This window comes from Ptychodera flava, chromosome 10 (assembly GCF_041260155.1).
Source record: "Ptychodera flava strain L36383 chromosome 10, AS_Pfla_20210202, whole genome shotgun sequence".
Taxonomy (NCBI): Eukaryota; Metazoa; Hemichordata; class Enteropneusta; family Ptychoderidae; genus Ptychodera; species Ptychodera flava.
Window position 1 is genome coordinate 43,301,246 of NC_091937.1, and position 26,732 is coordinate 43,327,977.

The 26,732-nt window shown below is 38.2% G+C and overlaps 2 protein-coding genes across 5 annotated transcripts in view; both read right to left on the minus strand.

The window, feature by feature from the left end:
- Positions 1-625: 625 nt before the first annotated feature.
- On the minus strand, positions 626-12,228 carry LOC139142869 (histone deacetylase complex subunit SAP18-like). The gene is made up of 3 exons (XM_070713044.1): positions 12,075-12,228; positions 5,695-5,804; positions 626-1,915 (listed from the first exon to the last, which is right to left on the minus strand). The coding sequence occupies exons 1-3, from the start codon at positions 12,150-12,152 to the stop codon at positions 1,651-1,653; spliced, it is 453 nt and encodes a 150-aa protein (XP_070569145.1). The 5' UTR covers positions 12,153-12,228; the 3' UTR covers positions 626-1,650.
- A 2,930-nt stretch (positions 12,229-15,158) lies between these two features.
- Positions 15,159-26,732, minus strand: part of LOC139142871 (uncharacterized) — a 50,797-nt gene continuing 39,223 nt past the window's right edge. For 2 of the 4 annotated variants that reach the window (XM_070713046.1, XM_070713045.1), the window contains one exon: positions 19,513-20,040. In XM_070713046.1, coding sequence (XP_070569147.1) covers positions 19,652-20,040 — 389 coding nt within the window. In that variant the 3' untranslated portion in view covers positions 19,513-19,651. Of the gene's footprint in view, positions 20,041-26,732 lie in introns of all 4 variants that reach the window. The other 2 variants (XM_070713048.1, XM_070713047.1) reach the window with 2 other exon arrangements.

Sequence of the window (26,732 nt, forward strand, 5' to 3'; positions counted from 1 at the left end):
TTGCATGTTTGCTTGTTCGGTGTAATAAAAATAATAACACATGAGAGCTTGGGCAATATCACGATTTTTTGCCTGCCCTCGGGCTGGTGGTCATGATCGAAATACTGATGATGCCCTCGCCTACGGCTCGGGCATCATCAGTATTTCGATCATGACCACCATCCCTTGGGCAGGCAATAAATCGTGATATTGCCCTCGCTCTCATGTGTTATTATTTAAAATATTGACTCATGGGAGCAGAACCACAAGATGATACAAGCAGTTTTAAGACTATAGGAACTGAGGAGTCTAAAGACAAGAGTAGAGATCTAGGGAGTTAATCAAGCTGTAACAATGATCACGGAAATTTGCACTGAATATGAAGCTATAATGACAGAGCTACATTTTTGGGTAATTTTATCTTGCTTACATTTTTCTCATATCAATGATTCCCAGCTTTTTCTGAATATGAACACACCATGGCCAATCAGCTGTAAACAAAACACACCATGGCCAATCAGCTGTAAACAAAACACACCAAAGCCATGATTAAACCTGATCAGGTTCAGTCACAAATGCCTTTGAATAAAACTGACCAGCCATGAGTCACATGGATGAAGAATTGCAATAAACACGAATAACACCCTTTTCTGAGTCTCATGTTTTATTTTAAAAAATCTGGCAATGAATGTCAACTTACAAATCTAATGTTTCTATCACATAATGAATAGATGCCACAGATCAAACTATGACACTGTACATGGTTGTATGTCACAGTGAACACAATTTATTGAAAGAAGGCTGCAGTTTACTCTTAAAACGACATATAAATAAAACTAAAGCAGAATTTGCAACTGCATTTCTGCATTCATTATGTGTAATGCAAAAAAATTCACAGGGCGGTGAAAAAGCTGAAGGAACAGCCTTTGTCAGTCAAATATTAATTTGTCAACTTGATTTTGATAAGATTTGCATAAGGCAGGTTGCTTTGTAAAAGCAAAGTGAAAGATCTATCGGAGTGTTTTTTTTTCCAAAAATAACTCTGAAACCTACTACTACACACTGTTGTATTGACAAAAAAAGAGAACGCATGATTCTTCCTCTCAAAGCATAGAAGCCAATATGTTACACTGATGGCATAACCTCGGTGAAGTGAACATTGAAAGAAAAGAACACACCATTGGTTTGGTATAAGATGAAATACAAATCACTGATAGGTCACTGAGAAATATTATCTACTAGCATTGACATGTATCTGAGAAAGAGAGGTTTGCTGGTCATGTAAGCAGAAACTAGAACGACTACAATGGAATGTAGCTCTTTGTCAAATATACAGGTCTGGAACCAAAGTGCTTCATGTGGGTCAGTACTGATGGAAGTTTCCTTTGATGTGGTTGTAGACTGAGAACAAATAAACTGACACAAATTCTGAATCCTGTTTTTCTGAATTGTTTTGAAGCAAGCACACTGCCAGTGTATATTTCTGTCAAGTTCCTGAAGACAACTGACAAGTACATGAGAAAGGTCAACTGGAGCACAAAGTAGCTTGTTGTATGACCAAGCACTTCAACGATATTTCCAATTTCAGTCTGACATCATAAACACAACAGGGTTGTCTGTATGGGGGGCTTGGAGGTTTCAGGGGAAATTAAACTAAAAAAGTTGGCAGCTTTAATATCTTCTCGCTGGCGCTCTCCCTGGAATGGTTATTGCAATGTCTAAGTAGTCCCCTATTTGGAACTGTGTTGAGCCTAACGTGACTGCATCGTCTGTCCCTTTTTTGCCTGAGCATGTGGTCCCGATTTCTCTCATGCGGTATCCTGGCCGACGCAGATCTGGGTAGACAACGGCAAAGTCAAAGAGGGTTCCCCGTCTTCTGGCATCTGGGTTGACTTCTTTGACAAGGCTTGACAGCTCTTTCAGAGACGCATCGAGCCTGCAGACAGAGAAGAAAACTTTCAACTTCAGTTTGGTTTCACTATACAAACTATTATGGTATTGTTTGGCCCTACACATTTACACATTGAATGTTAGGGATTTGAGACAGTGACAGAATTAGGTCAAACACTTATCATAAGTGATACAATTAAACTGTAAAGTTCAAAACCTACACTTCAAGATCAAGCACACCATAACTTTTTTCAAATTCAGCATCAGTCAAGAAACAAAACTTCTCACTTTAATTGCTACAATACGGCTTAAGAGATGGTTTTAATATCTAGCAGTTTTTGTGAGTGATTAGGTCTATTACATCTGAAGGTACTATTGCATGATGAGAAATTTCGCTTTCTATCCAATTTTCCAGAGTGGTGATAATTGCAAAAATTTTATTTTGGTATACTTTTCAAAAAATCTGCTCTTTGCCATCATCCAACAGTAAAGAGATACAGTGTTTGATACCGGTACATGGACTTGTCTTAGCTAGAGTGTCCTGCCAGATAACTTTTACATGAAACTGAATCAACCAGGTACATGTATCTGTGCCTACAAAGAACACTGCACCTTACACGTATCATGGGTATTTTGTTTCAGAAGACACAACATGATGAACGTCAGCATTTTCTCACATTTCAGGTCTATTTAATTACGGAATCAATTAATAGAATCTATTACATATTTACGGTTATATGATAGAGTTGTCATGTGCTTTTTTTGGCCACAACAAAGAAAATAAGGAAGGTTTAATACTTTTCCTGCCAGACAGTACCACTTACCTATCGGCTAAGTCAGTATAAATGCTGTATTGAACCAAAACCAATGTCTTTTCACCCACTTGGGTTAGAATATTGAAGCAGCATTAGTCAGTAACAATCATGTTTACACTATCTATTTTTCCAGGGGCCTTCAGATGTTCAAGTATATCTTAAAATGAAATGTTTGGGACATGTTATCCAGTGTTCTTCCTGAATAAGGTAACAGGGGCGTGGCGCCCTCTTGTAAATTCCGAGGGCCCCCTTGCCAGAAATGAAAAAGATTTATTTTTTGAAAATAAAACAATAAAATGTACGGGGAAAAAAGTTGACAGTGATTTACAAGCAAAATGCAAGCGTGAGCGTCGATCCTGCAGGCTGCAAACGTAATTCTCATCGATCTTGCAAATCTCGCGAGTTTGTGATGTCATCCGAGATCATAAGCCCATGTGCAACTCATTGATGGCAGCCATATTTGCATGGCACAGGCCATAACGTTAGCCACGGTCCCTCCATAGGGACCGTGCATTAGGTAACCGACTTAGCTGAGTAAACATGCCTAGGAGCTTGAGGGTAACCAAGGACAGCAGAGTACTCTGAAGTTTTTATAGGAGGTTAGAATTTTGCTTGTGTATTCCTTCCCAAAGCAAAACGACCTATTTTTAGGCTCGGTCGGACGTGTACGTGTATCAGGCTGAGATGGTGATAATTTTGACATCGACGAATAAATGTATGTCTGTCGCTATGTTTTCATTTTCAAAAAATGTAATCTTCATTGAAATCAGTGAACTGGAATAAAAGTTATGGAACACTCTCTCAGATTTCTTTTCCTTTGAGTTTTTAATACGAAAAAAATCTGAAAAAATACTCCCCAAGTGCCACCAAATAACACCATTTTAATCTCTGTTTTTCAAAAGCTCCAAAGGCAGTCGCTTGTGGTGCTTGGCACCACGTCTTCGCCCTCTTGTAAAATAATCCTGGGGAGAACACTGTTATCCTTTATTGGTTTTCACAAACTTGACCTGATGGGTGACATATGAACTTGGCAGGATAAGCACTAAATTAGTATAGTTAATTGCACGAGTAGGTGTGCTGTTACAGTTGTAATCACCACACTTATGGTCAGGAACTTGTAAACATCACGAGGCCGAAGGCCGAGTGATGCTTACAAGTTCCTGACCATAAGTGTGGTGATTACAACTGTAACAGCACACCTACGAGGTGCGATTAACGACTTATACCACGAAAAACAGGCCAATCTTCTCTAAAATTTGAAAATTACTGTCAATAAATCGTCTACTTTTGATTTGAATACCCACAATGGAATGGAGTGACCCATTGTACGTCGAAAGGTTCACAGAGGTCATCATGCACCTGTCATGCCAGTCCGGGGAGAATGACCTATCCCAGACAAGTAGGACAAGGGCTCTGGTCAACTGCAAATCTGCATTTGAATAAGGGTTACAGAGTGGTATAATGCACCTGTGGAGAAGGAAACTGTTTTAGTCTGATTGGTTAAATAAAATGGCTTGCCTTACTCTATCTTGTTGGCTATTGGCTAGCAAGAAGGAATTCAATCTGTAGATGCATGTGATTGCCTCGTGGATGCATCAGGCTTTCAATACCATTTTCATGTTTTCGACTGGTCAAGATGGACCTTGTCAACTTGTCTGATCTGATGATCCAAGAGACTCCCCAGAGTTCCATGGACGGCCATGTAAAAACAACCAAAGTGGATTTTACATTGGCAAACTGCCCTATAAGAGCAGCCGCTACTACGGAGCGCATAAAATCCACGATGTGTACTTCAACTTATAAAAAAGTACTTGGCGATGATAACACCGGACGGGATTGTACTATTGATGACCCTTGCCAAGGGATAATCAAGTTCTCCTGCCAGGAAATATACGTCTTTACACAAAGCAAATGTGCAAGATGGCTTGGCCAGACTGCCAGCACACTGGATATTCTGTCAAGTTAATTTATTCTGTTACTAAAATATTTATACACAGAACGAATTCTGTAAAGTTATGAAATTAAATTCATTGACCAAAACAATTTGTTGTGTGTGCGGCAGTATCACAGAACTTCTTTCACCTATTCCACAAACGTTACAAAAAGGCTGTACTTATTTCCATGATATTTGTGACATATGTTTTGTGTTTGATAATTTCAGGTCAATGCGGCAACATCTCTGTACCATCAGGGATTCGATGAGCAGCTTATCAAAGAACAAACAGGTCACAGATCAGATGACGGTTTACACGCCTCAAATGTATGTCTACTGCACAACAAAAGCATGTGTCGAATATATTACTACCACCTCCATCTAGTGTTAAATCAGAGGAATCTGTAAGTAAACCAGTTTCTCAAGTTACGACAAAACAATGTAACAAAACAGACAAGATTGGTTCAGCCCAAGAAGACGCCGAATCTAAAGATGGACATTCTTTATCAACAAATCATGTTGCTTACATTGAGCATGGTCCAAAGAAAGTTAAAATTGAATTATAAAATGTGATGCTATAACATATCAGTTGAACAAATTGTCTTCATTTTGTTATTGAATGTGTGTGAAAGCTTTAGAAATCTCGACTTGACCTATTGTTCTCTTGCAAATTAGTAATCAGTCATACTTTTTTTCATATTTAAATAAGTAATCACTACACTTTTATTGATATGATAATGATTTTCTTTCATTAAAGTGTGGTGATTACTTATTTACATATGAATAAAAGTATGACTGATTACTTATTTTGCATCAGAACAATAGGTGTCAGTCGTGTTTTCAGGAATAAATGGATGGCAAGAACAATAGGTCACATGACCTTGAGTGGTATAAAATATTAAAATTGTACGAGTTAATTGTGAACCATTGGGGAATATAAGTACTTGATTGAGGCATCAGCCTGACTGTTTTATTGTGTCATCTCACGGTTAGAACTTTTATTCCCTGCTTGTTCTGTTCTGTCAGAATATCTCACAATTATGTGTGGTGCAAACATGTACTGAAGTTGCCACTGACCATGTGTATATCTGGAGTTCGTTGGCCGGAACCATATTTGCTCTGCCGTACTCTGTCAGTCTGTGGTGGGAATTGTAATTGCAGAAGACACGAAGCAGGAGTGGACATGTCTACAGATTGATAATGTAAAGAGACAAATATAAATCAGAGACAGTAGATGCACTTCTGCTGTCTATGCATAAATGAATAAATACGGCTTGAATGTTGTGGCTGTTGCAATGCTTTGGTCATATTTCGTCAATGATAGTGATATCTTCTGTAGAAAAGGCATACTGCAAATAGTCACTTACATGAAATATGTATTTCCACCATGTGGAACAACTCCATTTGAACTTTTTAATGTCAAAATCATGTCACAGAATTCAACCATTAACACTTTTAAACTACGGTACCGTATTCCTCCGATTCTAAGACCCCCTTTTCAGAACCAAAGGTGACGGAAAAGATGTGGGGGGTCGTATAAACGGATGTCACCGCGAAATCGAACGTCGTACTTAATTTATGCTAATTAATGCAATGTTATGCAAATTTTATGCCAATGTTTTTTATTCATGCTGGGGCTGCAGACAACTCATACTTTGTGATATCGACTCATGGTCATGCTGCGTCGATACTGGCAGTCGAATCTGTACAGTATAAATCAATGGAGATCGACAAGTTTTGAAATTTAGCGTATTTGCCATACCTTCTTTTGCTAAACAATACGATAGTAATAAATCTTTGTATTTCGTGTATAGATAATCACCACAATACTTCGTTGCAACAAGTACGTACGCTCCCCCAGCAGCAGCTAGCTCCCCATAGCATGGCCGCAAAGGTCAGACAATGAGCAAAGGGAAAGTCCCTAAAGTTCCGCTAGCTGTGATTGGTCAATTCACGCAATAGGTCAAAGGTGTCAGTGCATGAGGTCAGGGTAAAATTCTGTTCAGCACATGCATACAGTGTGGTGCGTGGTGTCGTCCAATGTTTTCTATTAGCGATTTTCATTTACCGTACTCCTTAGAATAAACGATCAATTACACGTGAGTTTTATTATTTTGCTCCTACGGTGATTGAAAAAGTCAAACCGATATCTCGAAACGAAATGTGATCTTACGAACAGGCAGGCTCGAACTGATCATGGAGGTACTACCTCCATGAACTGATAAAGTGTTGAAGCATCGGCTGGCCGAGACGAAAGATTGCTACGCCAATCTGCTTACAATTTGATGAACTGGATTTTTGGCAATAAATCTTTGAAGTTTTTTTTTATTATTTGTATCGATGAACGAAATGTCTCTTGATGTGAAATTCAGTCATCTATGATCATCTGTTCGGAATATGGTACGAACATGCACGTTTTTGTTCTAACTGGGTATGTTTCCCTCGCAAGTCTTCGAAAGCATGCATAGCCTAATCTTGAAAATCTGTTACACTATCGCATACTCATTGCTGGGACTATGACACACACAAGCAAGAAATGCCGTTCAAACAATAAATACCTTTATTACGTGAGAAAAACTATGTACAAAATTGATACAACATTAACGAAAGAAATTCAAAGAATTTTCAGTTCATGCGCGGAAGAAACTTCGGATGTCGCGTTTGTCGATGCAATTGCCCTCTTCATCGAATTCAAATCCGTCGAAGTCTATATCATCATCTTCCCCCTCGTCATCAAACACGAGTCCTACGGCTTCATTTGATAAGTCCTCATCGAGTACCGGAATCTCCTCGGAAATCATGTTGTCTTCAGTTCCGTCGAGCGCATTCGCGATACCCGTGGAAAGGAACGATTTTTTCACCACGTCACTGGAGACATCACGCCAAGCCCTGCTCACCCAGTTTATCAGATGTTGACGGGTTGGTTGTTTCAAGTTGCCCTTCTCTGTCTTCTGGCCCTCTTGCATGTAAGCGATCCATTGCCGACGCAGGTTGTCTTTAAATGGTTTGTTAACGGAGACGTCCATCGGCTGCACGATCGAAGTACACCCAGCGGGGATGAACACCACATCGGTCTCCAGTTCTGATGCCGTATCGCGGACCGTCTGCGTCATGTGCTGACGAGCTCGATCAAGCACCAGAAGTCGCCGCACGTCGTCGACATTCTGTCCCCATATGCGTTGATACCAGTCAACCATCAGTGCACCAGTCATCCAACCATTTTCAGTGGCCTGCACCCTGACATTGGAGGGGACGGTGATGTTCTGTAAAACCCGGGGACCGAATCTGCCATTCCGTTCTCTGTTGAAAAGGAAAAAAGTAGAAATTCCAATACCGGTATGTGATCTGCTCTATCGTGATATCATGCTTGATAATTTTGTAAGCTCCTAAATTACAAGTAGTTGCTAACTTTGGTAAAATTTTAATCACGTTTATTAAGTTATTTCAAAACTACGCGTTGGGAATTCACATTGTATTTCCGTCGACATCTTTTTTTTTCAAAACCTACGCAGACCAGATCGAATACACCGACAAATACTTCTCTACGAAACTTGAATGAGACTTACTTGAAAATAATCAGTGCTGGATTTTTTTCTCCGTTAGCACGTGCACTCAAAGCCACCGTGAAACCTTTCTTCTTGGCCCCAGTCGACGCAATACGTATCGATCGCTCCCCTCTAACGTTGTTGGTTGATGATGGACAACTGTCGAAACGAACCATCGTTTCATCCATGTTACCGATGTTATACATGGTATAATCGTGCCGACGTCTCAGATCGTTGATATCTTCTCTGAATGCTGTCAGATGCTCTGTGTAGTCTTCTGGCAACTTCTGGGAGTCATTTGTACCTGAGAAAAAATACACAAATCTCAACATCAGTATGGGATAGGCATGTCGGGTTAGGCATGGGTAACTGAACATACAAGACTTCTACAATAAAATTCGGTTTCGGATTCGGTTTGTTCATAGCTTTGCTTTGCCTTGTCTTTTAAGCATTCATTTCTCCCGTTTCATTTCTAGTAAAATGAGATCTTTTCTACTCAAATCACTGTAATGTTTCTTACCCTTTCGAATGCCAACGTGAAATCGTGCCTTCCATCTTTTCAGCCAGCCGTCGGACGCCTTGAAATCGAGATTGAGAACTCGTCCCCGCTCAGCTGCAAAGGACTGTAGCATCGTGTTCGTTACGACTCTGCCCTCGACTCGCTCTTCGTTGAGAAATTCGAACACTTCGTGGTCGATTTCAGAACTAAGAGGGGGGCGCCCGAAATGGATCTTCCTTTTCTTCTTCTGGCCACCAACACGAAACTGTTGCAGATCGTTGCGCTTTCTCTTCCAATCGCGAATCTGGTTTCGACCAATCTTGAATTGAAGAGCTGCGACATGGAGACTGAGACCTTTATCTTCAATGGTCTTCAAAATATGAAGTTTCTGCTCTACGGTGTAGCTTCGTCGGATAGATTTCATCTTGTTGATTGTCGGGAATAGTACGCAATGTGTAATCTTTTGAAAGATTTTACGATACCAATGATTTATATATTTTTCACTGGTTACTTATACGGTAAAGTTGAACGTAAGAGAAAACTAATTGCAGCCCTTCATAATGATCACAAAAGAAAACTTACGTGATAGAAAACTGTTGAGCAAATCTTTTATTTTAATGGTAGGCCTAGATTTGAACGTAAGAGAAAACGTGCAGCCCAAGCACACCCATTCAAAGAATAACTTTTTCATGTGCCGGTCTTTTGTCTCGGTAGTATGAAAACAAAAGTGTAAAAGTTGAGCAAAGCAAGTTCAAAGCTTTGTGTTGTTCACACATCCCAAATTTTCTATTGATGACGGCGACAAAAGGATTCCCGACATCGTCTGAGGATCCTATAAAAATGCGTCGATTTATCGTGGACTTTATTTTGTGACAAGTCATAAGAGAGTGCATGGTCATCATGGGCAAGAAAAAAGTAATTATTCAAAACATTCTCGCTGTCGGCATGCCTTACTACCGTCGCAATCAGCTAGAACTTGGTTTGCCGTATGAACTTCGCCGTGATGCAGACAACATACACGACCGAAATGCTGTAGCCGTTGTTCAAGATGGTCGCAAAGTTGCAAGTTTGAAGCGAGATGCAGCACGGTTACTTTCGAATATCATCGATCGTGACTTGTCAGTCAACAAGAAGTACTACTTGAAGGCAAAGAAGAAAGCATTCATCCATTCTCCAAGAGTTGGCATGGCACAGAAATGTCACGTCGGTTTTTTGGCGAATGATGCGGCCGTACCTCTGCTAAAGCAATTAGTCCGAGGTACTGTTTTCACTGTACATATTCAGTAAAACAGACCAAATCATGCCGTTGACCAAAAAAATGAAACGGCCCTTTTTAGGGCCACAACAGTTTCCAAAAAGAGAACTACCGATACCCAAACTTGTTTTTGTTTGTGTGCGTGTAAATTGTGGTTGTTTGATCGTGATGAAATGAGCGAATCGTACTTGATCGACACGTTCAAAAACCCGACAATCGTAATGTTCATGTTATGGTAGCCAAATGGCATCGAAATATGCGATTCGTACTTGATCAAGATGTTCAAAAATCTGCTTACTTTGATGGTAGCAAAATGACAGTAACGAAAAGACGACATTGTACTAGATCGAGACGCTAAAAATTCCGACTCTTTTAATGTTCATTTTGGTAGCGAAATCCAAGTGTAGTTTTATTCGCCAGGAACGATAGAAGCGTTCCCGATTGACACGTTCCAAACCCCAACAATAGTGTGCTTGTTTTGAGTTTGATACTTCACTTTGGCACTTGTTTGTGACTTTGATAAGCAGCGCAGGTGTCACGGATATCCTTGTCTCATTACATGACAAAGGCTCTATTGTTCCAGCCAGAATTTGGGTGTACCCCCTGGGGGGTCTTATAAACGAACTAACGGCCAATTACGAATCGATAAAATAATCCTGGGGGGTCTTATAAACGGGCGGGGTCTTAGAATCGGAGGAATACGGTATATCTAGGACAAATTTTCCCAATCAGGAGAATTCTTCATATAAGAGGGAAACTGTAATCGGGATAGCAGTATCAAAATATACATGTGACATTTGTAGGAAGTCTCATTATCGCTCCCCTTTGAACTTGGGGGAATTTGCCTTTAGAAGTGGACCATTTTGATATTTTTTTTTGGGGGGGGTATTCTGGAAGATTAATGAGAAAGCATTTACTTTTTTTACCTTATCCATGATACATTTATTTTTCCCCACTCTACCACCTTTTTTTGTTAAGCATTCTCTGTTTTTTTCAATTCACATTTGCTGGAAATCTGGGTTTTTTTTTTAATCTTCCAGACACCCCCTCCCTCAGGATATCAAAGGGTCCATCCCTTATGTTTTGGTCGAGTGTCCCTTGCTGCCATCTCCAACAATACCGTTTTACGAAAGCCTCTTTGACAGTGTGATACCTCGATGCCTATTTTAAGTTATATGGTGACATTAAGGTAAGTAAAAGAAAATCGCTCTATAATGCACGAGCCCGGGTCCTACTAATTACTGCCCGTCACTGCCCGTCAGGAAATTAGCCTTCCAATTACTGTAATCAGTCGATATTTCAATACCAAAGACCACTACTCTTTGTAAAAACGAACGAAATAATATTCCAAGATCCGAAAAATGTTGATTTTCGAACGAGTAGCAACGCTAATCGTGTGATCGTACATGCATCACCATTGGCCATACATACTGCCCGTCGACGTCCGACCACTGCCCGTCACTGCCGTCGGGAAATTTACCTTTCAACGACTGTAATCAGTTGATATCTCATATCAAAAACATTACTTACTATACAACCAAACAAAATTGTCGTCCCAGACCCAACAACGTTGATTTGCGAACGAGTGGCAACGCTGATCGTAATCGATGTCCGAACACTGCCTATCATCACTGCCCGTCGAGTAGAGTTAACTTAGCGCTCCAATATTCACGTTAGTTCTGAGACAGGACTCGGGCATTTGGAGTAAAACAGACTCTTATTTTGTAGCTTTCTATTATGTAAATGGTCTTTGGTATTGAAATATCGACTGATTACAGTACATGGAAGGTTAATTTCCTGACGGGCAGTCGACGGGCAGCGACGGGCAGTAATTAGTAGGACCGCACGAGCCCCAATGTTTCAATTACCGCCAATGGCGCTGAAGCCATTTCCAATGGCACTGAGCTAAAAGTTAGGTAGCCATGAGGCTGTATGTTCCCGGCGTTATACGGCCTCCCATTACGCAGTATAACGCCGGAATACACAACATCGTACGCGTGGCTAGAATTTAGGAAGTGTACACATTTCAACAAAGTGCGCTGAGTTGACCAACATTGTCTGGGTGTAGAATGTTCTTGATGATTGGTAATTCGTTCTGTGAATCACACTGCCTAATGTTTTATGACTTCATTTTCTGTCAAATATATCTTAGCCTTACCTTTTCTCTATCTACAGATTTTTGTGTTTTCTTCTGAGCATTATCCACTTCCATCACGCGTGACTCGACGGCCGCCATCTTGATATTAGCCTGCAGACGCTGCGCAGCTGCATGCGCAGTGATTCGCGATTGAGTAGTCCAGGACAGCGCCAACTACGACTATGACGCTGGAAAAGGCGCTTGTTGATATATTTCCAAAACCTTGCTACTACAAAGGTGGATAAAAATGGAGATTAATTTTAGGGTCTTCACTAGAGTGTCAGTTTTTCTAGAGTACATCGTTATCTCAATTGTAAACTCCTTGCCTAAAAAGGAATTAACTGTAAAGTGACTGATGACAAGTTCTTTGGGCATTTTCATTTTTATTTTGGTGTTTTGGATTCACAATTGCTGCGAACTATGACTGTGTAGTATGAATTACAAAAGAGGCAGTCTTTCCTCATGTAAGCCCTTCTAGGCCTATTCGAACACGTTTCTCCAATTATCAAACCCGAAACCTTAAGCTGGCAGATAAGCATATTTTCCCTTTGGGAATGATAGATATGGCGTCATAAGTCTGTACAGGAATCAATCTTCGCCAAAGAATATTTCCCCTTATTGTAAATGACCGTATCCTAAACAGTTTCGTACTCCGTAGCAAACGGACTGATTTTCCGAAATGAGGGTGTGATTTTTCTTTACCTATGCCTTATATTTAAGCAAACCTAATTCGGCGAAAGGAATGGCGCGGTTCAAAATGTCATTTTGGGACCTCAATGGCATAATTTTGTTTTGTCGTTGAATGTGTAGGTGGGAAGAAACAAGTTGATGGCAACTTCCTGAGCTATCAATTTTATTTCTCGATGTACATCTTTAAAAACACGTGTCAGGGACATAGAAAACGATAGCTTAAACTCAATTATCACACAATATGCGATACATCAATCAGAAGGACATATTGTGATAATACCGAATATGCGTGGTTGTGTGCCACACAAAAGGTAAAAGCCGAGAAATTGGATATTTGTGAGAATTTCAACCAGTCTCACTTTCCAAGTTCATAGCTTCGGTTTCTTCCTTCCAACATATTTGCAGAAAAATCTCCACTACTTTTACGGTGTGCGCCAATTACACAAAATATGTCGCCTTTGTATATCATATGGTACAAAGTTAGCCACAAGTCGCATAATGCATACAATGATACAAGACTTAGCTGAGACTGTTTTACGGTGAATGATACAGAAAAAATACCTCAATATTAAACGTGCATTTCTGTTTATGGCGATAGGTTTGTTGCACAATGTATGCAATTTTTGATTATGTGTGTTTAACCATGAGTCATCAGGGTAATCGATGTACCGGGACTGATCATTGTTTCCCTCAGAGATACAGTTCAAATAATATTTGAACAAAAAACAAGCTATTAAAATCGCTTTCCCTTGAGAAGTTGCTTGGTAACACGATTTCCTGAATATAATAATCGTTTAGTCGAGCGGCATTTTGAAATAGAAAGGTCATTTATAGGGTAGGGTAGGATATAAGCTGGGGGGAATGTTGTAGACTTCGGCCGTTGAACAGCAAGGTTCCAACTTTGAATATCAACGTGAATTTCCACCAATTTAATCAACATTGAATAAATTCAATTTCACGGTTTATTGTATTTATTAGGCATTTAGAAAAGAAAGAAACTGTTTGGTCAACTTTCGGAAAGTCTACAATTCTTGAATGGACATTACATGAATGGATATATATATATATATATATATATATATATATATATATATATATATATATATATATATATACATGTATATATGTGTGTGTGTGCGTGTGTGTATATGTATATGTTATATATATATATATATATATATATATATATATATATATATATATATATTTATATATATCGGCTATGTGTACCTTGGTATTTCTATGCATTTCTATGCATATACTTATCTGGATATTTATGCTTTCATATATTTGTCGATGTATCTGTACCTACATTACTGTACATGTACGTACTAGGGTGTACGTGCGTGTGTACGCATATGAGATTAATTCTGAGCAATTTTCTTCTCCGCGGTCAACCTCCTAAAAATTCGCCGAGTAAACCATGGAAACCGATAATTGGACTCGACAATATTAGGCTATCCGATCTGCGCTTGCAGCCAGTTCTTGTATATATTTAGTCCTTTTCACGTAAATCTAGACTTATATACTTATCAGTTCGATAATCTATCGAGTGAATACGTCGTCGAAAGTTCGCCTCAAGAAATGTTTGTCGATGGCATTATTAATTCACGCGGCAGTGATAACAGTCGCTTTGTGAGTTCTGCCGAGCAGACGTTATTGTGCCACTGGTAATTTGCGTTCTGAATTTAACGTGTCTGCATATCAACCTATTGTCCACGTCAGAAGCATCAGACTATTAGCTCTCTGAAAAGATACTTTGAAAATGAATATAAAGCCAAAAATTGCTCTCAATTCATTTTCAAGGAGATTCAAGACAAATTTAGAAGTTGGTTTGGCAATTTTCTTTATCTGCAGCGAATTCGTTTGCGTACATGGAGACTTTCGTTAATGCACTGTCATTATTGGTGGCACAACTTTTCGAATCGATGGGTCCCTAAAATACTTAATCGACCAATGTCACGTGATAAAATTTCCTTTGGTTAAAAGTAAAACAAAATATTTTTGCTTGATACTTGAAACCTTCTTAGCTATATTTCATCTGTTCGATGACATGATTCTTATGCCTTCTATCCGATTTTGACTGATTTGGATCAACAACGTGCAGACGATAAGTTTGGCGCGTAAAGTTCAGATGATTAGGTACATGATCTTGTTGCTTTTACGATGAAAGATATTAAACTTCCTCGCGTCTGTTTAGTCAGTCCGATATCGCTCTAGGGTCTATGGTATAATTCAGGATAGCTGGTTTATGTTATATACAGAATAAAATGAAAATATCGATTTTCTTTACCTTCACGCTAAAAAGATATTAAGAATGATAAATGAAGGAGAATGAATGAAGAAAATGCTTTACAGGATGATGTCGTCCCTTGAAGATATGTGAACACGCAGACATTTGCAGTTTCATTTTTTCATGCGTTTTATTGAGACATTCATATGTATACAATATATATGTATATCAAAACCAAGATGGTTTTGAAATGAAAAGAGACGATAATTAAAATGCATAGATACATATTTACAACTTCATTTTGCAATGAGTAAATTAAAATAGTCACCAATATTGAACAGGAAATGAGACTGAAGAATTGTAATGCATTTTAATGCGCCATTAGGCATAAATTTTTACAGTTAATTGAGAATATTCACAAATTTGTCGCCAGCTCAACCATCGTTCACTAAAAGAGTTGCGCATGCTCAGTGTTCATGCTGCTCAGACGAAAGGCAGACAGCAGCAGTATAAGACGGTGGTTGTAAATAGTTGTAACATTGATGGCCCATTTTGAGTATTAAGTGGCTTCAGTTGATGTTTTTACTGTAAGTTATGTATGGCATTGCTGAGGGGCTGTGTTGTTCGGCGGTAACTGGCTGTTCGCTGGGTATACATACATGCAATACAGCTGTCATTCAAGAGATTAAACATGATAGGAATGTGGTTATTGGTAGAAATACTACAGGAAATGACATAAAAATAAATAAATAGAAACTTTTCGCTTCTTTTGGGATTTTACATGGAAATTATCAGGACGAATTACAGCTAATGAAGCATTATGCTAAGGGAGTCTTCTTCATTTACAGGGAGTGGGAGGGCGCGCAATGGAATTTCAGAAACATAGGAAATGTAAAAGTTGACTCCCTCAAAGTATTTATTCCAAAATGTGACACCCTCAATTCGTCAATTGTAAAGTGTGATCCCAGTTATATGATTGATCTGATTAGATTAATAAGAAAACTATAATTTAGCCATTACGTGTCATCAAGACGTGGCGCTAGTGTTTTAAGCGCACAACCACAAATCTTTGCAGTATGGACACTATCTGAAACTTTTGGCTATTTTCAGAATTTTGCCCTTAGTAGTCAACTCCAGTTTCATGTTCTACTTCCCATAGAATCCTCAAATATCCAGTATGATAGTAAGCACAGCCTCCATATGTGGCATGACCATTGTTATTGTTGACAAATTAATTCAAATTCTGACTTGAAGGCAATTTTTGACAATAACAATGCTACTTGCACGCATATTGCCTTTGTTAAGAAGCTAAACACTTGGCATTTCAGTTTGCTGTTGAGAATTTAATTAGGGGCTATTCTATTTCCTGCTTTTGAATTTTTGGTTCTATTTTGGTAATTTCATACGTCTATTCCAATCTTGTAAAATATAAGCTTCATCCTCAAACTTCCTATTTTAAAATTTGACCCCTCTTCCATAACCGTTTTCTAACCCTAACTCTAACTCGCGGTTACCACCGACCCCCTCCCAATAAAAATGAAGGCTCCCTAAAACGTATGCTAATTTACATGAAAACTATTGCGATAAGATATTATGGTTTGCACGCCCTAAAATATGTGTTGTGACGCTCTTTGTTCAAGTGTTAACTTTTCAGGGGTAGCCAGCAAAGCTGTTAGTGCAAAAACGTCGTCCGTAAGCTATTTCTTGGCTGGCAGGTAGGAATTATTTAAACATCAGTGAGCGGAATTTTGTTCAAATTGTACATCATGAAAGGGCCTTAAATATTTTTTGCTAGCGCATGCCCAAACCACTGCTTTACTGTAGCCTTTGATATTTGTTGAAACAAATTCTTGTTACTTATACAGTCGAAGAAAATTCATATAAAACTTTTTTGGGAAAGTTGAGCTGGGAAGACATAGGGTATCATTGTAGTCTAATTGTGAAGACGGTCAATACGAGAAGATTAGGGGCTGCGTATATTCTAGCTTGCAAAGCAATTTGTCGTTTTATAGCAAAAATCAAGTGATTCAATTACGATTTCATTCACTAAACATTAAAATGTTATTCACATGTGTCAAATACTGAGTGTAGATTACACAACCACTTTACCTCATTAAAATCTGAGACCCTGAAATCAAAGCGAAGATGCCAGATGTCCCAAGTGAACAAACCAAACAAACTGCTCAGTTAGTCAAAAGCTTGTCATATGGTGTGCTTATTTTTGCTATGAATTTTTCAGTTTCTGCATAGGCATCGTACAACTTCGTAGTTGTGGCGCTATATCAAACCGTGATATTCATGCTGGGTGAGGGGTAAACTCGATAAGGGGTGACGACCGTAAAGATTGCAATACCATGTATGGTGATGGTTGACGACGGCGACCAACGCCTCCAGGGCGGAAATTTTTGTTCGAGATGTTGTTCACAAACCATACAAGAAATAAATAAACAAAATTCAGAACGTAAAAGAAACGGGCGACCTACATGTAGTTTTTGTCTGTCGAGAAGGTAAACTCTGATGAGATTATCGTTTTAACTGTCACGTCAACTACCGTAGAATCAAATATAAGTCAGCTATTTAAACGTACTTTAGATATGACTAGGCAACTTGCGTTCATTGTGAATTTTACGTACAGTTACTTCAAGGCGACTTTTGTTAAGCTGTCAAACAGAATATACTTATAATGTTCACCGAAGGCGGTTTGATAGACGGGATATGATTGGATCATTAGCACCGCTTGAGGGCGTCATCAAAAAACTGGTTGGTTTTCTTTTTTTGAGACTGAATGTTATCAGTGTACTGTTTTACGTGTGTAGATACTTCGCTACGATACCGAGATGTAGAGATATTGAAATGATGCATAATGAAAGGATACAAAAATAGCAAGAGACACAACCACTGTGAAGTAAACGGTTTTACCCTACGATTTTCTTAGGCCAAATATTGGAATGATTTTTTTCCAAATCGGAGAAAAAAGGGAAAATCTTGTACTCTTTTCCATATTCATTTTAAGTGAATACGAATGCTTATAGGCGAAAGTTGTGAACAATTATTGAAGGCTGAGATAGTGACATGATACTAATCGGAATTTGTCAAAAGTAGTTCAATTATCTTCTAAATCCTTACAATTAGCCCATTTGGGATGGCTTTGGATAAGTTACTGATTGCTGGAGCCATGGTTCCCTGATATTAGTATCATAGCTATTCTCGGTCACTATTCACATATATAGAACAGCTGGGGAGAAAGTTGAACTTGACGCTTGGAAACGGTTTCCACTGACACACTGACCAGCTTTTGTCGGTCTAAAGAATGCCTATGCTCCAGAGAGAGTTAATGAGAGTCCGTAGTCATATTCTTGTGTTCATTTTGAAACTCCTCTCGATCGCATCAGATTTTACTCTCGTTGATAAATTTACAAACGACACATCTTTGAAGAAGACTCCGAGTTCTCGTGTATCATGGACTTCAAGACCATCAAATTTTTCTACGTACGATCCACCTTTTACGGTTACACATCCCGTGATTTCATGCGATGACACTCAGTGAAAGAGACATAATGCAAGAACTCTTGGTCTATGTCTAGTCCTGAATCATAGAAAACAAAGCAAACCCTTCCTCTGTTCTTTAAGATAATCACAACTTTTCGGCAGATCGCAGTCGCGGAATCTCTGCTTTCCAGAAGGCGATCTTTCACTACTAACACTTCTCATCTTATTTTCTCCGCCCAGGGCGTCTCGCCAGTAGGCCTCACCATGAATCACACCCCTCTTCCTGGAAGGAACTGTGTTACAATCAATTCCAGACGTCGCCAACGGCACGTCCAAGCATGAGCTCCCGTCATGTCAAATCACAACTTTTCGTACTAGCCATCTGTCAGCCCATCAAGTAATCTCAATATCATCTCCATGACTGTCAATACAGAAAAGCGAGAATATCGCCATGCAAACACTCAATTGCAGGTCACAGTACGCGATTCCAGCCACATTCGATTGTAAGGATTCTGTCTCGGCGTAATGAAAACTTACACCAATACATTGATAAGATTTGCGTTGTCCTGATAAGATAAATATTATCAATATGTAAATGTCCAGTTTCTTGAAAAGACGTGTTATGGTGATTACGGAATTTCCATGGACAGAAATTGTCTGAAGGACAGGACTTAAATCCAGCAATTAAACTCTATGTTACAACACATTATGTATGTTTTCCTTCGGCGAAGGCTTGAACGACTAACTATATCTATATTTTAATGAACAAGATGTGCGCGCAGGCGCATTGTATCTTTAAATTGACCGATTGCAACAAGGCTTGGCCCGCCACTGTGGCTGCAGGTAGATATTGACCAATTACAACAAGGTTTGGCCCGCCACTGTGGCTGAAGGTACATGGCAATCTTAACTTGCTTTAATCATCACGGCGGCTTATATATAATCACAATGACTCGGTATTTAAGGCGCAAACGATGACAGACGGGTTATTATTATATGTTATAAACTGAATTTTGACCCACATTACCAGTTGAATGAGAATGAAACTTTAAAGTTAAGGCTGAATTGGAAACGATGTCTCGTGGACATGTATGCACAATTTCCGAATTCCGGTAAATACTTTGGCAACGTGTACTAGACGACAATTTACACATTCTTTTGGTAATACACAGTGAGTTCGTGAGCCTTAGCTCAAATCCCGAGCAAGAAGCTCACCAGAGTTCGTAATTCCTTCCACGATATCCTCTGTCTGTGCCTTCATATTATTGACTAGTTCCCTAGCTATTTCACACCGTCTCAAGTTGAGTTTCATAAACTGTTTGGCGCGAAGTTTCTCCCACCATCGCAAGTCCAGCCTGTCCACCACAACGAAGAACTGTTGCTGGTCGTCAAGGAGTTCCTGGAGTCCGGCCGCCGCCCTCGGTGCCAGGTCGAGGACAGCTTGGACCGCTTGACTTAGACCCCCTATTGTGCGAATGGTCTGGTCCACCAGTTGAGGTATCATAGCAACATCGCCAAACACACAAAGTTTAAATCCACCTTGTTCCTTAAAGACTATACAGAGGCGAATATCTTCTGAAACAAATGGGAAATCATGTTAAGGTAATATGCGCTTAGAAAGTGAAAGACTTAAAATTTTGCTCAAACTTTGCTCAATGAAACTTTCGATTATTCTCTTACCAAAGCAAGAATAGAATTCAGGGGTCACCGTGCAAAATTTGATGCAAGAGAGACAAATTACCTAAGATTTCCCAATAAGCTCATTTCAAATTCAAAATGGCCGCAATCCCTGCGTTAACTCTATGGAGAAAAATAAAATTTCCGATTTTCAACGAAGTCGGTGAAAAATTTTCTTTCATTAAGAGCTTTAAAAAATGAGCCCCCACAAATGGTATATAAGAAGAGAATTTATAAAATTTGAAAGCCCGAAGGAGTCGTAAGTTGGGAAAAAAATATATCCATGCAAAGTTATGCAAATCACCTGTATGGGTCCCATACGACCTTTGAGCGCAGTTCCCACCATGGGCAACGAACCACACCTAGCACCAGGAGATCTTGACCAGTTTACGACATATAAACACTAGTAGTCCGTGGGCTAGAAGGGGTCTACGTGCACCCCCCCACAGGATAACAAATCTGTATTTTTCAGAACCCTTGGGATCCCTAGAATACGAAATGGAATTTTAACAGGAAAAATATAGGGACGCAATAGCTGTTATGGTCATGTTTTGAAGGGTACCGCAAAATCACGATTTTCCAAGCCAAATGCATTTTCGTCAAATCTGTCTTCTTGTAAGTCATGTGCTGAGTTAATTTTTTAACATAACCTCATTTGTTTGGTATCATTAGAAAGGAAATTTATTCCTCTTTAAGATGACATATTGCACTATGCAATATCTTCTACAGTTTTTGTCAAATATAACCAAAACTTACCCCTTACCCCAAAATTTAACATTGCAAATTACAGTAAAACTCAAATTCTACCAATTTTTTAGCTAGGCATAATAAAATATGCATTGCTTTGTCTGAAATCTGTTTTATTTGATACAGGGACATGTCAGAAATATGAAATAGACTTTTAACAGAAAAAATATTGGGAATCTACAGCTGTAACAGTTATATTTTGAAGGGTACCGCAAAATAACAGTGTTGCAGATTTGCATGCATTTTTGTTAAAACTGTCTTCTTATAAGTTATCTGCTGAGCTTGTTTTTGAATATAACCTGGCTTGTTAGATATCATTAGAAAGATAATTTACTAATCTTTAGAATGACATATTGTAACATGCAATATCTTCTATAGTTTTCATGATATATAACCAAAACTTACCCCATACCCCAAAGTTTACATTGAAAATTTCAGTCATAGCTAAAACCAAATTCTACCATTTTTTTAGCTTGACACAAAATATCTGGCCGTTTTTGCTATTAAATCTATTTTATTTGGTACAGGGACATGTCAGAAATATGAAATAGACTTTTAACAGAAAAAATATTGGGAATCTACAGCTGTAGCGGTCATATTTTGAAGGGTACCGCAAAATCACAGTGTTGCAGATTTGCATGTATTTTTGTTAAATTTGTCTTCCTATAAGTTATCTGCTGAGCTTGTTTTTGAATATAACCTGGCTTGTTAGGTATCATTAGAAAGATAATTTACTAATCTTTAGAATGACATATTGTAACATGCAATATCTTGTGTAGTTTTCATGATATATAACCAAAATTTACCCCTTACCCCAAAGTTTACATTGAAAATTTCAGTCATAGCTAAAACCAAATTCTACCATTTTTTTAGCTTGACACAAAAAATCTGGCCGTTTTTGCTATTAAATCTATTTTATTTGGTACAGGGACATGTCAGAAATATGAAATAGACTTTTAACAGAAAAAATATTGGGAATCTACAGCTGTAACAGTTATATTTTGAAGGGTACCGCAAAATAACAGTGTTGCAGATTTGCATGCATTTTTGTTAAAACTGTCTTCTTATAAGTTATCTGCTGAGCTTGTTTTTGAATATAACCTGGCTTGTTAGATATCATTAGAAAGATAATTTACTAATCTTTAGAATGACATATTGTAACATGCAATATCTTGTGTAGTTTTCATGATATATAACCAAAACTTACCCCATACCCCAAAGTTTACATTGAAAATTTCAGTCATAGCTAAAACCAAATTCTACCATTTTTTTAGCTTGACACAAAAAATCTGGCCGTTTTTGCTATTAAATCTATTTCATTTGGTACAGGGACATGTCAGAAATATAAAATAGACTTTTAACAGAAAAAATATTAGGACTCTACAGCTGTAGCGGTCATATTTTGAAGGGTACTGCAAAATATTAGTGTTGCAGATTTGCATGCATTTTTGTTAAATCTGTCTTCTTATAAGTTATCTGCTGAGCTTGGTTTTGAATATAACCTGGCTTGTTAGGTATCATTAGAAAGATAATTTACTAATCTTTAGAATGACATATTGTAACATGCAATATCTTGTGTAGTTTTCATGATATATAACCAAAATTTACCCCATACCCCAAAGTTTACATTGAAAATTTCAGTCATAGCTAAAACCAAATTCTACCATTTTTTTAGCTTGACACAAAAAATCTGGCCGTTTTTGCTATTAAATCTATTTCATTTGGTACAGGGACATGTCAGAAATATGAAATAGACTTTTAACAGAAAGAATATCGGTATTCTTTGGCCTTAACAGGCATATTCTGTGGAGTACTGCAAAATCACAGCAGTGCAGACTCGTATGTGTTTTTGTTAACTTTGTCCCATTGTAGGTTATCTGCTGCGCTTGTTTTATTACATAACCATGTTTATTTGGTATCATTAAAAAGCTAATTTACTGCTTTTCTAAATGACATATTGTTATATGCCATATCTGATATAGTTTTCATGGAATATGACGAAAACTTACCCCATACCACAAAGTTTATATCGAAAATTACTTTCGTAGCTATCGTCAAATTCTACCAATTTTCTAGCTAGATATAACAAATAAGGCACAGTCATAGATTTCATACAAATAAATGCCTGATTTTATATGTCTAGGTAAAGAAAATGGTAGAATTTGATTTTAGCTATGACTGCAATTTTCAATGAAAATTTTGGGATATGGGGTAAGTTTTGGTCATATTTCATGAAAACTATAGAAGATATTGCATGTTACAATATGTCATTCTAAAGATTAGTAAATTATCTTTCTAATGATACCTAACAAGCCAGGTTATATTCAAAAACAAGCTCAGCAGATAACTTATAAAAAGACAGATTTAACAAAAATGCATGCAAATCTGCAACACTAATATTTTGCAGTACCCTTCAAAATATGACCGCTACAGCTGTAGAGTCCTAATATTTTTTCTGTTAAAAGTCTATTTCATACTTCTGACATGTCCCTGTACCAAATAAAATAGATTTAATAGCAAAAACGGCCAGATTTTTTGTGTCAAGCTAAAAAAATGGTAGAATTTGTTTTAGCTGTGACTGCAATTTTCAATGTAAACTTTGGGGTAAGGTAATTTTTGGTTATATATCATAAAAACTACACAAGATATTGCATGTTACAATATGTCATTCTAAAGATTAGTAAATTATCTTTCTAATGATACCTAACAAGCCAGGTTATATTCAAAACCAAGCTCAGCAGATAACTTATAAAAAGACAGATTTAACAAAAATGCATGCAAATCTGCAACACTAATATTTTGCAGTACCCTTCAAAATATGACCGCTACAGCTGTAGAGTCCTAATATTTTTTCTGTTAAAAGTCTATTTCATACTTCTGACATGTCCCTGTACCAAATAAAATAGATTTAATAGCAAAAACGGCCAGATTTTTTGTGTCAAGCTAAAAAAATGGTAGAATTTGGTTTTAGCTATGACTGCAATTTTCAATGTAAACTTTGGGGTAAGGGGTAAGTTTTGGTTATATATCATAAAAACTACACAAGATATTGCATGTTACAATATGTCGTTTCAAAGACTAGTGAATTTCTTTCTAATGGTACCTAACAAGCCAGGTTATATTCAAAAACAAGCTCAGCAGATAACTTATAGGAAGACAAATTTAACAAAAATACATGCAAATCTGCAACACTGTGATTTTGCGGTACCCTTCAAAATATGACCGCTACAGCTGTAGAGTCCTAATATTTTTTCTGTTAAAAGTCTATTTCATATTTCTGACATGTTTCTGTACCATATAAAATAGATTTAATAGCAAAAACGGCCAGATTTTTTGTGTCAAGCTAAAAAAATGGTAGAATTTGGTTTTAGCTGTGACTGAAATTTTCAATGTAAACTTTGGGGTATGGGGTAAGTTTTGGTTATATATCATGAAAACTATAGAAGATATTGCATGTTACAATATGTCATTCTGAAGATTAGTAAATTATCTTTCTAATGATACCTAACAAGCCAGGTTATATTCAAAAACAAGCTCAGCAGATAACTTATAAGAAGACTTCTGAAGCCTCAGTACATTGGGTGAGTTAACCTTTGACCTGCGATGTTATCAGACATGATAATTGTACAACACACTGTTGTAGTCTCAGCAGGTGCGTCTCTCGATACTTCCAATATTCTGTTCGAGTGTTACTTTTACTGAACTGCGCAACCTTATAACTCACATACATTCTGAAAGCATCGCCTGTTTGTTCACTTGAAATGCATCCGATCTCCTTAACCAACTCAACAAATTAAAAGAAACAGATAAATTGAACAATCACACGTTCATTTGTTATTTGTTGTGCTGCTGTCTACCACGGAGCAAGCCGATGCAAGTAATTCATGCATCTGCAGAATTGAACGGCTCATTAGCTTGACCTTACGGCTTCTGTGTCGCAAGACGTACAGAGGAAACGTGGAAAGGCCAGTGAAAATGTAAAATATTGTGGATGGCTTTGACGAACTCGTCTAAGTTTCATGAGAAGCTTCCATGGCATTCTCTGTGAAACGGCCTTGCTATCTTACAAATAAGACGCATACAACATGTTTTACGACACAAGTCACTCTATACCGACAAAAGACAGAGGCATTCTGATACTTTTACATCATTGGAATTGATGCACCTCAGAAAATGATCTGGGTTTTTTTGGTGTTGGTCAACCGCTTTACGAATATTGTTTTCACTTACGGTTGTACGAAGAATATTCAATTCAGAACAGCTACCTCCAGAAACTCGATTTAAAAAATACATGACGTATTTACAGATTACCATAGCGACCGAGAAATATGCAGCGACCAAGAATCGAGTCGAGAGGTGATTACTTCCAAGGCAATTAATCAATTTTCTGTACGAATTACTGGAAAGTACACCCGTAATATCTATCAACCACAGCGGTACAATCGGTGAACTGTCTTGAATCGCCAAACAGTCGCCGTGAAAACATGTCACCCCGCTCGGTACGGTCTATTATTTCACCTGCTCGTCAAACGTAATGACTGGCTGTCTTTCCCAACGCATGCAGCATAAAACACATCCGGTAATTGACACGGGGGAATGTACAGTAACGATTGACACCTGTGTGCGTCACATGCAGCTCAGTTTTGATGGCCTTATCGTGGGGTTTACGAGCTCTTCACGTTTGAGCCTGTCTCGATGATCACTTCCTCAGGCTAAATTCTCCTGATACTCAACAAAATCAAATCATGAAAGAAAGAAAAAAATGCGCACAGAAACACAGTTAACATAATTCGTTCATCAACATAAAATGTACGCTCAAAGGGATGTGTCGAGCATAGAAGTTTCTTATCTCGCGAATACATAGAGATAGATAGATAGACAGGTAGATAGATAGATAGATAGATAGATAGCTAGATAGATAGGCAGATAGATAGCCAGCCAGCCAGCCAGCCAGCCAGCCAGACAGTAATCGAATGCATCGAACTGTCTAGAATCGAACCGTCTACCAACAATCGCGAGAAAAAGTTCACTAACCAAAGGCCCTCACATTATACTAGTTATCGACAAAGTTTTAGATCAAATTTCGCTTTGAAACACATTTTCATGTGAAAGTCCTTCATGTGATAAGTTTGTCAGATGTCTTGTTTTTTTAAAGGTTGACTTGAAATCTATCACTGCCACACAAATTCTATATGTTATGTTGACAAGCATCTAAAACCATTCATTTAAGAAAGTATTTTTATAAACATCAGCCATTGGTCATTGTTTGGATATTATATTTAGTTGCTGGACATGTGAAAAACGCTGTTTTCCTTTGCTGGTGATACCTTACGACTCCATAGAATGGAATAAAGTCGGAATATGCATCTGAAACATTTTGGTCTTCCCTCATCCAATATACCTTTTTTCCTGTGAAAACTTATGCAAACTGAAGTATCAGTGACCCTCATCCCAATGAGGCTACTACGATCACCCCTCTAAAGAATAAATGGTTTGTCCCTGTCGCTTAACTTTGATCAGAACAGCTTCTCGAGGAAACCTCGCGGGCTCCCGCGTGACCAGGAGAAAATTATCAGCTCGATTCGTCTAACTCTACAGAGTGATTATTGAGATAAAGGTAATGACAAGATAAGGATTCTTCTTCTATGTGACGTTGTATTGGCTAAGTTGGCGTTTCGGCGTGATCAAACTAGGAGAGGGCGAGACATTCTCCAAGCAAAGAACGTGAAAAGCCTTATAGAAGAAAATATCACAGGGAAAATGTTCGAGAAAGAGCAACTATACGAAGTAACACAAGAAATGTTGAGACGAATGATTATTTTATAAATAGCCATTCTCGGCCG

What these genes read in the sequence shown, in the direction of transcription:
- LOC139142869 (XM_070713044.1), bottom strand. Translation starts at nt 12,152, where the DNA reads ATGGCGGCCGTCGAGTCACGCGTGATGGAAGTGGATAATGCTCAGAAG. An exon ending in AATCTGTAGATAGAGAAAAG is followed by an intron (nt 5,805 to 12,074) that starts GTAAGGCTAAGA and finishes ATCAATCTGTAG; the next exon opens with ACATGTCCACTCCTGCTTCG. An exon ending in GAACTCCAGATATACACATG is followed by an intron (nt 1,916 to 5,694) that starts GTCAGTGGCAAC and finishes CTCTGTCTGCAG; the next exon opens with GCTCGATGCGTCTCTGAAAG.